At 32.7% G+C, this 10,883-nt stretch overlaps 1 protein-coding gene across 4 annotated transcripts; it reads right to left on the reverse strand.

Moving 5' to 3' along the window:
- Positions 1–911: 911 nt before the first annotated feature.
- On the reverse strand, positions 912–7,388 carry LOC107483684 (two-component response regulator-like APRR2). 4 transcript variants are annotated; one of them, XM_016104305.3, is made up of 12 exons: positions 7,199–7,388; positions 6,370–6,593; positions 5,937–6,016; positions 5,733–5,799; positions 5,147–5,193; positions 4,825–4,902; positions 4,144–4,650; positions 3,621–3,761; positions 3,076–3,351; positions 2,685–2,759; positions 2,524–2,601; positions 912–1,712 (listed from the first exon to the last, which is right to left on the reverse strand). In XM_016104305.3, the coding sequence occupies exons 2-12, from the start codon at positions 6,497–6,499 to the stop codon at positions 1,557–1,559; spliced, it is 1,635 nt and encodes a 544-aa protein (XP_015959791.1). In that variant the 5' UTR covers positions 6,500–6,593; positions 7,199–7,388; the 3' UTR covers positions 912–1,556. The 4 variants fall into 4 exon arrangements, with proteins under 4 accessions (XP_015959791.1, XP_015959776.1, XP_015959782.1 ...); XM_016104290.3 differs by having other exon boundaries at positions 2,685–2,765; positions 7,199–7,387; XM_016104296.3 differs by lacking the exon at positions 7,199–7,388 and having other exon boundaries at positions 2,685–2,765; positions 6,370–7,050.
- Positions 7,389–10,883: the final 3,495 nt, after the last annotated feature.

The raw sequence follows: 10,883 nt of genomic DNA on the forward strand, positions 1-10,883 counted from the left end.
ACTTCCAACAGAAATACAACTACATATCTAATCATCAATCATTTATAATCTTTTTTTTTTTTTGAGTATTTGAGGAGTTTGTTATTACTGTCGAAAAAGATAGAACATTTGCCTCCCCACACAAATATAGATGTCTTTTTTTATTGAAATTTCTTGAACTCGAAACTTTCGAAAAGAGTTGGCTTGCATCCATGTATGTTAACAAAATTTCAGAAGAAAATAGAAGATGAGAAAAGGAAAAAGGTGAAGAGAATTAGGTTCAAGCGAATATAATTTTGTGTAAAGTGAAAGAAATGGGTATAATAATAAATTCATAACTTGTAAACGTCTTTTTCAATGTTTACTATTAATTAATAGATACCTAATTAAAAAATAAAATATTTAACGATTTAATTAAAAAAAATATAAAAATTTAATTATTTATTTAATAAAATTATAGACCACAATCCAATTTAATACCTACCAACTCATCCTGCCTATCCCTTTCATGGGTAGTAGTAGACTTGAGATGCTCCCAACAAAGTAAGCACATTCATATTTCACAACCCACGCAGCCCCACCACATTCCCCTTCACAAAATTTGAGAGTCAGCATCTATTATTTACAAATTACAACCACAATTTCTTGTACAAATATTAAAGCATCAACACATACGTGGCCACTTTCATAACCATTCAACTTGCTCTTATACGGTGTCCTCCATTGCATTAAAATGAAAACACTTGTGGCACATTATTTTTTCCCTTTGCATTTATTTCTAATCTCTTGTTTTCTGTTGAAATTATTAATGATTTACATAAATAATTGTTATGTATGTTCATGTTCATTGATGTTCACCTAATAAAATGCAGCTGTAATGTTACCTTTTATGTTTACCTGAAATATCAAAAATGTTCCATATGAGAAATATATGTTTGAACATATAAGCTTGCATAGTCACCATCTTTGAAATTCAGTACAAAAATGTTATTCAATCCTATGTGTTTAGACACCTATTTAGGGCATTGTCTCTTATAATAATGAACCGACAAGATACATTAAAACCTAAACATATCTACAAACATGTTCAAGATAACATTAATAAGATCAATGTGGTCCCCCTTTTTTGTTTAACACCTAATAAAACTTATTTTTCATCTTTGGATTATTGGACGATAAGGTGTCTCGGACACCCTACCCTACTTTTGGATGTACAAATATCATGTCTCTCTAAGATTAAGAGATTAAGAACAATGTCTATTTTGTTGTTGCATGTGCATCAACATAATATACATTAATATGGCCTGACATAAACACTCAACAGTAGTAGCATAGGAGAGGCCCTCAGCAAGAGTGGTTTGGGGATAAAATTAGCGGGGAAAAAGGCAGAAAAAACAAACAAAATGGTCCCCAAGTGCCACATTTACCACTGCATATCAAGTCCAACTCCTAGCCGATATAGCTGAGAAAACCAAAATTAATTACAAATGGACCATCCATGTGGAGTTGGTCAGCATCAGGAATTAGTGCTCCAGCTAAGAGTGGCTAGCCGCCGCCGTCACATGGCGCAGCATGGATTAGGACCCCTTGCTACATGGAGGGATGGTCGATATGCCTTTTCGCGAAAGCTCGGCCAGCACACTATCTGTGGAAGGAGGCTTCAGGCCTAAGGGTAATGGTAGCCATGGCTTGCTTATTGCTTCTTTCACTACCTTGTCAACAACCTCCTCGGCCTGCGGCGCGTGTATATGCATGGAAACGCATTTTTATGAGTTAGAATTGGACTTCTGAGCATTTCATGGTTGGATATTAGGGGAAATGGTTCCTCTCAATTTATTTTTCTCTCAATTGTTGTGATGAAATATGATCTCTCACCATATATTCTTTAAGTAGGAGAAAAAAAATTATGTAAGAAGATGTTGATGGTATAAAATTTCCTTTAACAATATCAATCGAAAGAAAATTTTGAGAGGATCCATTTCCGATTTTAAAATGATTAAGAGTTGGAAAATCATGTGATTCAGCAATAAATGCATGTTTCATTAGGAAATTCATACTTTACAAGCAATTTAGTTAAGAATTTAATTTTCATATAATGTCATATTTAACTATTTTACATTATCATTGAATACGATGTTATCATAATAATCATGTATAGTATGTGATATGAAGTAGTCATTGTTAGGCCAACTAAATAAAAATTCTTTACAATGTATTAAAATTGTGTATTTTATATAGGCAATTATAAATGAAATTTAACTATGATTGTTGTAAAATACATGATTAGTATTAAACGTGAATATAATGTACCAAGAACTAATGAACCGTGTTGCACATTCTGTCAATCAAGCGTATAGCACTCAACTCTTCTTTTTCCTTTTCTAATAGATTAATCTTAAATGAGTTTCAAGCAGAGTGAGAGTTTCATCACAACATGTACATCAACTAAAGTCTAGGCCAACGAGAATTCAGAAACTGTGACTTCCCATTTTTCACTATGATCAAGAAGAAAGAAACCGAGAAAGAGAAAGAATTTTGCATTACCAGATGAAGATCAAGGGAACTCTGTGGCATGATAGACTTGTAATCCACAGCACTAGTATGGTGCATGCCGGGAACATTCTGCGTTTGACGAAAGCGACGGTATTAGCCTTTCTTCACACTGTAAACAATTTGAATAACTAGAAAAGATGAACTGTACTCACCAAAGGGTAGGAAAAGCAAGGAAGAGGAGCCTGAGGAGGTGGCAGAACCGGGCATCCCCATGCATCCGCATGCATCTGCAACTTCAAGAGATAAACACATAACATGTCAAATGGCATTGGAAAAGTATAGGTAAACAACTCCTAGCCAACCAACTTTAAACAACTGCAATTAATAATCATTAATATGTATTTTTTAAAAAATAAAATTTAAATAATCACTAATTAATGACAATTAATTAGTATGGAGTGCAGTTCAAAAATATTTGTTGGCTTGCTGTTGGTTAGACCCTTCTTGGTTACCTAGTAAGATTGAATTGCATTCATGTTCATAGTTTCTACATAAGAATCCAGAGTACAAGGTAGCTTGAATTCTAAGCAACATTGTTATTACCCCGGGAAGCGGCTTCCAGTGCCAACTTTCTGTAGGATGCCAGAGAGGATAACCAGGAGGGCCCCAAACCGGCATAGCTGCTGCTTGGCCGCCGGATTGCCTCCACACTGGATACACAGGAGCTGGCGAAAGGGTGTGATTGGAATGATTCGGTGGTGGAAACGCCATTATTGGTCGTTGTTGAAGACAATAGCTCCTTTGCATTTGATCCCTTTGATTTAGCCATTTCCTACCTTCTTCCTTGGGCAATATTTGTCTCTTATGCATTCTATATTTCTGTTAAAAGAAGGTGGAAAAAATTGTTGACTATGTCATACTCAATGTATGATTCACTTGGTTTAATTTGGTATAAGATTAGAGTCATGAAAGAAAACAAAGATACAATCAAATTTCTTGGAATCTTAAAAGCTAATCAACTCTTTCTCCATTCAGTAATTAGGATGGTGTGATGCAACATGTTCATCCAAGCGCATCAAAGACATTGCATCATGCATACAGTTTTGGGAAAAAGAAGAGAAAACTTGAAACTTGAATGAGCACAAGACCTGAAGATGGCTTGCAACATTATGCCTTGTCAGTCCCTCCACTTTCATTAGATCCAATATTCGAGATGGAATAGCTTGGTCAAGGCCTAGTTGTTCCACCGCTTTCACAAATTTTTTGTGCAGCTCGGGTGTCCAGTCTATCTGACACGCGAAACAAGCATCAAAACAGTTTTTAATATGGCAGAAACAACAATAAACGACAAATATACTTTTGCTGAAGTATTTATTCAAACTCATAAGTGATAGAGCAACGTAACTTTAGAAATTACATTTCAAAAGTTTGAGAACCATGCTATGTTTGAGTTTGATTATAATTTGTTTGTGGATCTAAGCTGCCGCATTGTCTTTAGTTTCAACAATATGACAGAGTATTTTAACACAACCAGATAAAGATTGGTTAAGAATATGAAACTTTTGCATCACAAAATTTCTTTTAACAACTTCATGAACGCAGAGCTATGTGTAATATCCATGTATCTAACACATTATTTGAATAAGACCAAACAGTCATAGATTAGCTTACTTTCATCTTCTTCCGATGAGCTTTCAACGTGCATGAATCCACTTTATTTGAAGATTTTGTATTACCATCATCGCTGCTAAGAACCTTATCATTTGTATGCTTATAAACAGAACTATCATGGTTCCCATCTCTAGAACCTTCCGCTAAATTCTTGACCAAAGTCTTTTCAGTGTTCATTGGTTCATTAGGATTATTACTTTCAGAATTCAAATTTTCACATGTAGTTTCGACGGATTTCGATTCTCCTTCTCCATCATGTTCCCCACTCTCCTTTTCTATTGAGCAATTAGTCTGCTCTGGACAATCGCCATCGTCCATCAATCTCAATCCCTGATTCAATTGGGGGGTCGATGGAGCCGGATACTTATCGCTTCCAGGATCAGGATCATCATCAGTATATGTACTTTCTTGTTGTTCATTGTCTGTTTGGAGCTGCAACATGGATACTACAGATTCTTTGACCGGTTTTAGCGATTCGGACATAACACTTGCACTAGCATTGAATGCCTGCTCAAGTTTCAACCATATCAGAAACCACTTTGCTCATATTATATACTAATAATCAAAAACAAAAGTACATGTGAAAGAATTTGAAGTGGGCAAAAATATACGCCAAACTCTTAGACATATATTTTTGTCTATTTACTCTGAGAAATGTAGTGTTACAAAATATTAACAGACCTTGTGAACCACATGCTGCCATATATTTCGAAGCTTGTCCTCGGAGAGAGGTTTGTGAAGGAACTCAACTGCACCGAGCTTAAAGAGAAGAGTGAAGCGAAGAGTCAAGAGTTGAGCATCACAAGCAGAACAGACATGAAAATGTGCTAACTTTATGAAGCACTAATTTGAATGGAGAAGATCAAATTTGGTCTAGAATTAATAAAAGATAACCAAAAGCATGAATTACGGCAATGCAAAAAATAGTGGCAAACCAATGAAATAGAAAATTGTTTTGCTAAAAGAATATTTGGATAATCAGGGATATTAAACGAAATATTACCGCTATGCATTTCATCATGGTGCTCAGGCAATGATCGTTTGAAGTCACTGCACAAAAAGATGTTAATATCATTGGTTAGAAAATTAACAGTCTTCCAATGTCATGTTCCATTGTAGACACTGATCAATTGGTGAAAGCTTCTTGTCATGAAATCACTTTTGCGAGAAAAGCTTCTATGACCTAAAAGTCTAAAGTTGGATCCTTTGTTGACCGCAAAAGAAAGAATAAAAGGAGAAAAAATGCCTATGCAAAAAAAAATCACGCAAACCTAGACAAGGCTTTTGCGCAAGACCTCTTGTTAGATTAAGCTTTTGAGAGAAATGGTTTTATGACACTGCTCAATGAGAAAAAGAATTTTTCACCATATGAAAAACAGATCCAAGCAACAATCACAAAAATCAAAAGCTTACAATTTTCCCGATTTCCCTAGACCTGCATAAAGTGATGGTGAAAACTGAAAAGGAAAATTCGCAATGATTTTTATCTACTTACTTTGGAAATGATTTTTTCTAATTAATTCATTTGTCAGTGCCATTGAAAACAGAGTGCTTATGCCATGAAAAATAGTTTTGGTTTCTTTACTTACTAATGGTTGGCAAATCCTTGGCATTCTCAAGAAATTTGAAACCTCCTTGGCCGCTGTTTATACTCACCTGCAATAATAATTGAAATGCACGTGGTTACAAAGAGATTAAGACAGCATCCCTCTCTTATGTTCCTTTCCTATTTGAACTTCACAATTACAACGATTATGATTTATAATTTGTTGTGATAAATGAAAGTTTGTTACCTCCACTATGGCAATGTGGAAGCTTTCGGATCTACTTGAGATCGCTGATAAGGCTTCATTCTCGTCGCAGAAAGCAGAAACTGCACAGAAAATTTCGAGTCTTAGTTACTAAGAAAATTAACATAATGGGCTCAATTATCAAAATGGAAAATTTTAAGAAGAAGAAGAAGAAGGCATTCAATCGAATTTTATATTCTTTTCAGAGCATCTAAAATCTTAGACCAAAGTTTCCCAAAGAACCATATTAGGACTATATAAAGCCATGTTTCTTGATTTCTTAGAAATGGTGGCCAACCTTAACCATCTAATTAAGGTAAAGTGGGAATATTTGCAACAAAAAAGAGTCTAATGTATAATGATGAATTTAGTATTAGACATGCCTAGACAATATAAGAAAGAAGGGATCCCAAAAGAAAGGGCTAGCTGTTGCTACCATTATAGTCCATGGCTTCAAGCTTTGGTTTTATCTCGGCCGCGGAAGTGGCGTCTCCTTCAAGGAGAAGAACCTTGAGTCCCTTTGGGAAATCCTTCCATTGTTGTAAATCATTGACAGTGCAAACCATAGCTTGCTTGGCATCGTTTCGCCGCACCCCACAGAAGAAGAAAGTGATGACAGATCAATATCACTTCTTAACCACCATCCAAATCCAATTCCTTCTGCAAATTAAGTTAACTGATCAATTGTTTCAAGGAACTATAGTAGAAACACTATTGCATACTTATGAAGCTTATAGCAGATAATAATGAAGAACATATTGTAGTGTGTAAAGATCTCATATGTTGATGACACTTTCTAGTTTCAACAGAACAGCAATAAGACAAAGACCATGGTGATTGATTAAGATCTTACAGAAAAATTAAAAAAATATAAAAAAACACTCAAAAATTATTGTTGAATAATGAGAAAACGGATATAGTAGAAGAAAACTATGCGACAAAGCTAGCATTTCTTTTCAGGTAGATACACCAGAAAATTTATAGAACCCCAGAAAGATAATAATAATAAAAAAAAGAAGATGATCAAAATTAAAAAAGCTTAGGCATAAACATAAATATACATGATACATGCATGCACTATTATTTTAATCCAAAAGTAAACAAAAAACCCATAATCTAAACTTATCCGGAAATGAACATTTCGAAATAAAGTGAATTAGCATGCACCCAAGAATAGTAATGGAAAATCATTAAACTAAACAAACAAACAAACAAAATAAATAAATAAAGAATGCTCTTTGTGAAGCCATTTTATATATAACTACCTTGACATAAATAAAGGATATTAAATATTTGATGCTTGAGATTAACTAACGCCAAAGCTAAAGTTTGTGTTACTTTTTCCTGCTCTTATTATTAAGAGGGGAGAGGGAGAGAGAGAGAGAGAGAAGAGAAAAGAGTAGAGGAAAGGGAAGAGAATTGAAGAGTATAAGAGAGGATGCCTGTGACTTTGTGAACAGTTGCTATCATGTAAGTTACGGACCACAGCAACTATGACTGAGAACCTTTCTCATAAATCTACCATTCTGCCACTTATTTCAGTGGTGAATATTCCAGCATTACATATTAATGTTATTATTCTACCAAAATTAAGACATGTCTTTGGAGCGTGATAAGCAATTATAATAGGACAAAAGTTGAAAGACGATTTATTGTTTCCTATTAGTATTTTTAGTCATTAACTTAATAATTTTAGTCTAGTAACTCAATAATATATTTTTAGTCCATATTTTTTAATATTATTGATTAATTACCGACTAAAAATAATACATTTTTCTAATCCTTTAACATTCTTTATTATCATAATAGTTCAACTATGGAGAGAATTTTCTTTCGGCCCATTAATGTCGACTAACTTTTTTAAATTATTTTTTATTTTAAATTTAAATATTCAATAACTATCAATTTTAAATTATATAAAAAATAGAGTTTTATAAATAAAAATATATTAACTAATTTTTATTCTTATCGTCATATTCCTTAAATGTTTATTAAAAAGACACTCGTAATGATAAGAATGATTTATTAGATTATTTATCAATAATTTACTGAAAAAACTCTTACAGTAAAATTTGAATTTATTTTCTTAAAATATACTACTGAATTTAAATCTTTATTTTTTTATTTATTAGAGTTAAATTTAATATTATTTTACAAGATATATTATTAATATAGGACCTGAAATTTTATATTGCTAACAAAAATAATTTTGATATATACGAATAATAAATAAGTTCTCAAAATATTTTAAAACATAACCAAAAAATAATATATTAAATATATATTTTCAAAAAAAAATTAAAGATCAGATTTTAATGTTATATTTTATAAACATTATTAAAAAAATAAAATAATTTTATCTTTAAAATTTGATGAACATCAAGTAAATATTATTTTATTATTTGTAAATGATCAAATATTTTAAAAAAATAAAAAAATAAATTAGAGCTCAAATTTTGCTCTAATTTTTTATATGCACTAGAATTCTAAATAAACTAAATGTTTGCACCAAAATTCCAATCAAATCGAAAAATTGTTTGTATAACTTTAGAATTTTTGTCATAATTTTTAAATTATTCGTGAGGTTATTTAATTTATCATTCATCTCTTTTAAGATTAATTTTATAATATATTTTTTAAGAAGAGATAGATTAGAGTTAAACACAAAATCTCACACCAAAATAAAATACATAAACAAAATTAACCCTAAACCACAAATTTTACTACTTTAAAATTGTGCTTAAATTATAAAATTCATCTAAATATTAAAACAGATACAAACACAAAATTCTTTCAATACTATTATTAATTGATTTTAATAACTATGTCCAGTCAAATTTGTTTAATAAATTAAAACAGATATAATCATATAAATACGCAAAATCTTTTAGTGTTATGCTAAGTGATTTTAATAATAAGTCTAACGAACTAAATTTATTCAATGATTCATCGGCTCAAAGCCTACCATATTGAGGCGGTATGTCAGACATGTACAAAATCAATCCGACTTGGTATATCAATATAATGTTACGATCTATATGGTATTAATTTGATTTTTATTTTTTTATTTTATTTAATTTTATTTAAATGATTTAAAATTTAATTATAATTTTTTAATTTAAATTATTGGAAACAAGAGAGTAATTTAAAAAAGTGTATTATTCAAGTTGTGTGTAAAAGTACAATGTACAAAAGGTATATATAGGTGCTAGAAAAATTAGAATAATAAAAGTATAGAATCCTACAATTAATATACAGATATGTTATATAAATATAAATGATACTAATTAATCTAAATTGATTCAATTATTCTCTAACATCCCCCATCAAAGTCAAGTGGAAGCTAAAAATACCATCTTGAGTTTGGATACAAGAGTCTGAGAACGAGTCGGATAATGAGTCTTCATAAAGATATCAACAATCTGATCCAATATTCCAACAGCAATGAGACAAACAACATTAATAAGGATATGTTGTCGAACAAAGTGACAATCAATCTCAACGTGTTTGGTGCATTCATGAAACACATCATTATAGAGCAATCTGAATAGCACTGCGGTTGTCACAAAAAATATAAGTCAGGGACAACTGAGGAGCACCCAAGTCTTCGAGAAGCCAACGAATTGAGACAACCTCAGTAGTAGTGACAGCGAGAGCAAGGTATTCAACTTCTGTGCTTGATCGGGCAGTGAACGTTTACTTCTTAGCTCGCCATGAAATGAGAGAGTCGCCAAGAAACATACAATAACCAGTAGTGGAACGACGATCAGTGGGATCACCAGCCCAATCAACATCTAAGTAGTACGAGAAGTTGACAAGAACTATGCTTTTTCATGTGCCTAAATTTCTTCATGCATTGCTTGCTACCAACATGGATTTGTGGATGCTTCTTTGAATGACTTAGGTTTATGGAGATGAAGAATAGTAGAAAAACAATAATAATCAAGAAGATAAGGAGGTGGATTTCTTACCCTAGAAGAACTAGTGGAAGGAGGAAGCATGACAGTAGGAGTAGGATCATCGTCCAGTCTGGAATCATCGAAAGATGGAGAAGGTGGAAGAGCAGGAGACTGTAGAGGTTTACTTGAGATAGAACCTGTAGAATCATCACTAGAAAAAAGATCAACATTGGGGTTAGTGACAAATTGTGACTGAGTAGGAGGAATGGACTCAAATAAGGAAAACTTAGAAAACATGTGATGCTCCCAGAATACAATATGACGAGATATACGAATACGTCTAGAGAGAGAATTCCAAGAATGATAACCCTTATGTTCAGTGCCATAACCAAGGAAACAACACATGCAAGCCCGAAGTTCAAGTTTACTATGTGTATGAGGGTGAAGAAGAACAAAATAGACACAACCAAAAACTCGAAGAGAACTGTAATCTGGAGAGGTATGATAAAGATGCTCAAAGAGAGTAATGTTACCAAGGACAGAAGAAGGAAGTCTATTGATAATATGAACAACAGTAAAAACAGTTTCACCCCAAGTACGCTCAGGACACAAAGAGGAAATAAGCATTACACAAACAGAGTCAAGAATTTGACGGTGTTTGCATTCAGCTCGGTCATTTTGTTAAGACGTATCAGCGCAAGAAAACTTAGACAAAGTACCCTGTTCTGCAAGAAAGTTTAAAAGTTTGGAGTCACAGTACTCCATAGCATTATCGCGTCAAAAAACTTTAATAACATTGGAAAACTGAGTTTTAATCATGGTAGCAAAAGTAATATAAAGGGATAAGTACTTTTTTCGTCCCCAAGGTCTGGAGTCAAAATCAAAATCGTCCTCGACCTTTTTTTGTTATTAAAATCATCCTCAATGTTACAAAACGTTATAAAATCGTCCTTTTCTATTTTTTTGGACCAAATTACCCTTAACTATTAATAAAAATTAAAAAAAAACCCCACCCCCACCCACACCCATCAGCATCTCTTCGCCTCTCCCC

The sequence above is a fragment of the Arachis duranensis genome, chromosome 1 (genome assembly GCF_000817695.3).
Source record: "Arachis duranensis cultivar V14167 chromosome 1, aradu.V14167.gnm2.J7QH, whole genome shotgun sequence".
Taxonomy (NCBI): Eukaryota; Viridiplantae; Streptophyta; class Magnoliopsida; order Fabales; family Fabaceae; genus Arachis; species Arachis duranensis.

Excerpts from the sequence above, each read along its gene's own strand:
- LOC107483684 (XM_016104290.3), bottom strand. The coding sequence starts at position 6,499 with ATGGTTTGCACTGTCAATGATTTACAACAATGGAAGGATTTCCCAAAG. Across the intron at positions 5,800-5,936 it reads TCCACATTGCCATAGTGGAG|GTGAGTATAAACAGCGGCCA; the intron begins GTAACAAACTTT and ends TTATTATTGCAG. Across the intron at positions 2,766-3,075 it reads ACTGGAAGCCGCTTCCCGGG|TTGCAGATGCATGCGGATGC; the intron begins GTAATAACAATG and ends TATCTCTTGAAG.